The 6,000-nt window shown below is 40.4% G+C and overlaps 1 protein-coding gene across 2 annotated transcripts in view; it reads right to left on the reverse strand.

Moving 5' to 3' along the window:
• The window catches only part of TEK (TEK receptor tyrosine kinase), a 104,886-nt gene extending 102,435 nt beyond the window's left edge, over positions 1 to 2,451 (reverse strand). The window contains exon 1 of one of the 2 annotated variants that reach the window (XM_061132263.1): positions 1,894 to 2,451. In XM_061132263.1, coding sequence (XP_060988246.1) covers positions 1,894 to 1,945 — 52 coding nt within the window. In that variant the 5' untranslated portion in view covers positions 1,946 to 2,451. The remainder of the gene's footprint in view (positions 1 to 1,893) is intronic. The other variant, XM_061132264.1, reaches the window with a different exon arrangement.
• Between the last annotated feature and the right edge of the window lie 3,549 nt (positions 2,452 to 6,000).

Raw genomic sequence — 6,000 nt, forward strand, 5'->3', positions numbered from 1 at the left:
CTTGCTGTTGCAACTCTCAAGCCTTCAGTATTGATATTCACGAAGGCTTAGATGGAAAATCTAAGTTAGGATTTAGCACAGCAGATCTACTCCAGAAACCCACGTTATTGATGTTAACCTTCATTTTCAGCAAGAGCATGAAACCCCTCTCCTTGAGTCTCAGCCTGCTGAAGTTAGCACTGTACTTTCAAGAAAACTAAGGTTCAGACACAGAGTAACTGTTTTGCCACATAACTTTTGTGCATGTGTGTGTTTGTTTAAAGGTATTTTAAAACAAAACTGGGGTATAGTTGCTTTACAATGTTGTCTTAGTTTCTGCTTTGTTTGATTTTATGACAGCTTTTCTAAGCCTGTATCGCAAAGTGCCATAACATAGTCAGTAAGGGGGGAAAAGAATTAAAACAGAGTGTGTGTGTGTGTGTGTGTGTGTGTGTGTGTGTGTGTGTAGTATTTAACCTAAAGAAGTATTTCAGAGCCACTGTATATGCCTGAGCTTTGCATTACTATAATCCCTGATAAAGAAGCAGTTCCAGATTTCAAGGTCACTGATAGATGTCACACAGAATAAAAGCAAATCGAGAATGAAATTATGACAATTATTTGGCTTAAACGAGCATATTGTTGGAGAAATCAACATTATTTCCACATGAATATAAACAATTTCTACATAAATACTGAAACTATCTCAGATAATCTTTCATTTCCTGGCAATTTGTGTTACTCATTCTTAAAATATTACTATATCCTCAATATATTGATTATTGACAACAAACTGAAGAGCTATAAACAAACTACTTTCCACACAATTCTGTTATCTTATTGGATTAATTTTTGAATATTTAATAATATTGAAAACATATGAAAAATATAAAATAGTATAGCAGATACTTAGTAGAATTTGATCCAAGTATACCTAATATAACATAGCCTACATCATTAAATTCAGTAAATTTTCCCAAATTCATTTCCTATATCAATTCTATTTTCATTATAATAATTCTAATGCTTTCAAACTGAAGGGGAGAGATTGATGGGCATCACATTGTGATCTGTATTTCATGATTTGATATCACTTTCATAGGTATCCCATAGGGTAAGTAAAGGAAGCCACGCCACCATCTAGAGAATCTGAGCAACAAACACCTTAAGTCTATACTCAGGCCAACCATTCCTTAAACCCACAATAGGTTTCAATACACTCCTGAGGCCAGTGATCTGGGTAATTGCCAAACTTTCATTTCACTAGGCCAGTGAAGACTTTACAAATCACTATATGCCAAATAGTTTTTAAAATAAAATACATATTATATAACCCTTATCTCCCTGACCCCAACTATAGTAAAAAAAAAACCAAACAAACCAAAAAGCCTAGCATTTGACCACTTTGATTAAAATAGGATGCAAATACGAAACCTTTATAGAAAAGCATTTTTGTTCTCATTTTTAAAAATGACACTCTGGACAGTGCCTTAAGTGGGTCCCCATCATTCTCAGCATAAATTTGACTTTTTTCCAATGACTGAAGATTTTCTCTGACACAGGTAAAGCCAGGTTTGTTCTTTTTTTGTATAGAAAAGAAACAAGCTAGAATGAGAAGCAGTAAAATAATGTCCCACAGTAAATATGTCTCTTCAAATAAAGTGACCTAATCAGTCCCCACAGTGTCTGTGGTGACACAAGGGGCAATAATCCAGAAGAGAAACTAGAAAAATCAGTTCACACCACGAGGACTTTCCAGGTGAATCCTTCCATATATTGAATGGAGACTCACAGAGAAACAGTCCGTGTCACAGCTGCCCCTTGTTAACCAGCAATAAGCGTTGGTGAGAGAGCCCAGAGTCACTAACTGTTAAAAAAAACTTTTTTAAAAAAAATAATAAAGCCAAACCTTACCAGAAAGGAGCAAGCTGACTCCGCAGAGAACTAAGCCGGCTAAAGAATCCATGCTTCCCCAAATTTCTCCATCCAGTTTCTGCGGACATGCATGAGGTCCCAAGGATCCTTTCAAACACCCAGAGGTTTGTGACTTTCCATTCGCCTGTCCCACTAGGTCTTGTTTACAAGTCAGAGGCAAGAAGGAACAACATAGAAGCGGGCAGTCACAGTCTCATTTCTGTCTGAGCACAGGGAGGTTTAAGTTCCTTTTTCCTGTTTCCTTTGTAGATTAGGATGGGAAAGGCTGTATCTTAAAGGCGTTTGGTATCAGCAGCGCTGGGGGCATGGTAAGCCCTGTCCATCTTGCAATTCATCAAAACACTTATCTATGGCGGCTGCTGCTGCTGCTCCTGCCGCAGGGGTAGAGGAATTTTAGTTGGAAGTGTGGGTCCTGGTCAGCACTTTCAGAAACAATAGGGGTATCCTCTCTGAGGCGGGAAACTGAGAATAACAAGCCCTCCACCTATGTATGGTATGTGCTGACGACCGGCCCTTCTCAGCCCTCTAACAGCTCTCACGGGTCTACTTGGGAGCCCTGACAGAAGGGGCTTTTGGGTGTGGGGAGCAGTTTTGGCTTTTGTTTTCTTGTTTTAACCCCACGTGGTTTGAATGGGGGAAAGACGTTCTCGTGATGAGAGAACACAACCCCCCGCCCAAAACAATTAATGTGGGTTAATTAACAGCGAGGTCAACGCTCAATGTAGCCACAGAGACCAGAGTCCAAAATTGTTAGCCTGTTTTCCTTTATACAGATGGCTTCTTTTTTGGCCAAGAGCCCAAAGATATCTATGCTACTGGCTACCGCATTTATTTTTTTATTAACAACTCATCTGGAGATGATCTAATTTCTTAAAGAACTGGCAGAGAAGGATTTCAGTAATAACTAGGAGGGATTTCGTGGTTACTGGCCAACTTGCTTTCAGAAGTAAGTTATGTCCAAGATTTTTAAAATAACCTGTGTAAAAACCAAATAGTGTAAGTTTTAGGTGGGGATAAATAGTTTAAGATTTAGGTGGGGATAAAAATATTATTTATAAAAGCAGAGAGAGTACATAGACCAAAAAGAAAATAACCACTGGGGTAACCATATCTACAAGATCAGAGACCCTAAATTTATCCAGATGACGATATCATGAAAATACGAATTCTGAATTTAGCACGGAGAGTCCGTACCTTAGTCATCACCTTGCCTTTATGCCCTAGGAAAGAGGTCTCTGCTCTTTTTCCTACTCACCACAGGAAACGGCAGATGCTGGTAGTCTTGCCTGATTTGTGTCTTGGGTTTTATCACTTTAGTGATGATCTTGAGAATCGATTGATGTTTCCAGGCAGCTAAGGTAGAGAAGCTCAGGCTGTGTTTTCAATAGACCTGAGTTCAAACACTGGCTCAGCCGTGTGTAACCTGAGACAAGTTACAGAAACTTTGAGTCTCAGTTTCAGTAGCTGTAAAATAGCAATAATATCTCCATCAAGGGGAATTTTTGAGAGGATTAAATGAGGCTTGAAAATACATAGAAACATCTGGCACAGTGTCTAATTCATAGGAGACTTTTGTTAATTGTGTTAACATATTCATTTCCTTTCATCTTTCCATTCTTTCTCTAAAAGCTTCCTCCAGAAGGCTAGTCTCTATTTCTCTGAGATGGCTTCAAGTCTGGCATCCTAACGAAGCAGTCTAGGAGTCAGGGATACTGGGTACTAGTCCCAGGTCTGCCATGATCTGCCTGTGAGGCCTTGGACCATTCACTTCCCATCTCTAGGCCTCGGTTTCCTCAACCATGTAAGTGAAGGATTTAGACTGGATATGACTAATTTCCCTTCTGATGGTAACATCTCATAGTCTCAATGACTAAATTGTCCCACTTAGCATCCCCATCCTGATTCCTAGGTCCTTTCATTTGGGCAGTTCAAAGAAGATGCTAACTGTGTATCTTTGTCACTGTGAAAACCTAAGGGGTGGGAGGGTCACAAAAGTGCTTTATTTAAGCACATGGTATCTGAGACTTTGTGAGCCCCACTGGCCCCAAGCCATATGGAGCAGCAGTGGAAGGAAGGCCTTGGAAACAAACAAGTCCCAGCGCACCTTCCTCCCCAGGCGCAGCTTCCCCTGTTCGTGCTTGATGGGCACACAAGGAAGCTGTCATTGCTCTTTCTCCTTCCTGTTTGCTGGTTCTTGCGGGCTGAAGGTGCTGCTACCTTGCGTCCTTACCTGGGCTGCCTGCCTCTGTCCAGCTTCATCCTTCCCCATCATCTAGAATGATCTCCTACCCAGAGCTGTCAGTCATGTTCTTTCCTCCATTATCTGGAATGGGGGACTCATTTTCACTCTTCTCTCTGTTATCCAGAAATGTTGCTCAGTTTATTTTTTCATTATCCAAAAGAACTATGTAGTTTAATTTCATCTTCCAGGATCCAGAAATATTATTCCCTGTAATCCTTTTTCCCGTTGTCCAGAATATTGATTCCATATAATAAGCACTGCTGGGTTTCTTGAGTCTATGATTATACAGCTAGTTAAAAGCTGAAGCAACTTTTCTCTGGGACGTCTGAACCTTTGGTGTATAAATTCCAGGTGTAAAGTGCAGATAACTTGTGAACAGAAGTTCCCAGACATGCTCGGACCCAGTTTTCTGCCTTATTGGTCTTAGAACATGGCAAACCAATTGAGGAACAACAGTATGAGCTTCACTACCAAGTGTGGGGCCAATAGGTCAGCAGAGCTGATTGGCAACAGGTTGGGAAGTTGCAAAACTGGATGGCATGCCAGAATTTCCAAGGGAAGGGAGAGGCCATTTCCATGTCTGGACAGGACTTTCCCCAATACATAACGTATTAAGGAAATACCACATACTTGGACATGGCCACAACCCTTCTCTCGAAAGCTGGCTGCAGCCATCTCCAGGGCATCTCCATACCCTGAGGAGCCTTGCTGGGGACCAGGTGGGTCAACTCTCTGTCCTCAGCAGTTCCACCCACCCAGGAACATTGGAATGCTCTTCCCATTCTTGACTGATTAATACCTAGTTATATTCTGGGTCTCAGTTTCAGAAAGGTCTTCCCGGACCTGTTCAATCTGAATCACATTTCTCCTGTTATTTCTTCCCACCATCCTCTCCTTTTTCTTCACAGTACTAATTACCATTGATAATCATATACTTGTGTCTTCTTCTTTTTAATGTCTCTTTTCCCCTCAGCTGACTGATACCTTCATGAAGCAGGAAACATATCTAATTGATTCACCACTGAATTCCTTGATCTGAGCACAGTGCCTGGTAAGTCATAGTAGGTCTTGAATAAATACTTAATGAACTAACACATGAATGAAAAGGCTCCCATCATTGTTTATATACTCATACCTTGAAAAGTCTTTGGAGTCAGGCAAACTTAGATTGCAAATTTAACTCATATCTCTGAACCTCAGATTCCTCATCTTTAAAATGGAAGTAAACAATGTCTAATTCATGAGATAACATATACATAGTATCTGGCACAAGTACATATTTAATAAGGGCTTTCTATAGGTTTTTTTCTCCATCCACAACCACCATACCACCCCTGGACTGTGATATAGAGTTATTTGCAATGAGGGAGAAAGATCCAACAAAGGCTAAGTAACCTGCGCACCTCTGGGTAGCACAGGGAGTATTAGAAGTACTAGCAAAGGGAGTGTTAGAATCCTGGTCTCTTGGTTTCCAATTTTTTCTCAAAGTTTCATATATGGCTCTCTTTTTCACAGTTCATCTGTAGACCACAATGTGCAAAAAAGTAGATAAAGAGAAATGTAGCCAACATCACAAACACCAACCCAGGTGTTTAGGAAAGAAATCAGGCCTTAGGAAAGATTTTGAAATTTGACAGGTAATGGAAAAGTTTGATGACACTGATAAGTGCATTTAAAATTTTTATTTATTTATTTTTGGCTGTTGTTGGTCTTCATTGTCATGTAGGCTTTTCTATAGTTGTGGAGAGCAATGGTTACTCTCTAGTTGCAGAGCACTGCCTTCTCATTGGGGTGGCTTTTCTTATTGCAGAGCGGAGGCTCCAGGGAAGCTGGGCTTCAGTAGT

Source organism: Dama dama, chromosome 29 (assembly GCF_033118175.1).
Source record: "Dama dama isolate Ldn47 chromosome 29, ASM3311817v1, whole genome shotgun sequence".
In the NCBI taxonomy this organism is placed as follows: Eukaryota; Metazoa; Chordata; class Mammalia; order Artiodactyla; family Cervidae; genus Dama; species Dama dama.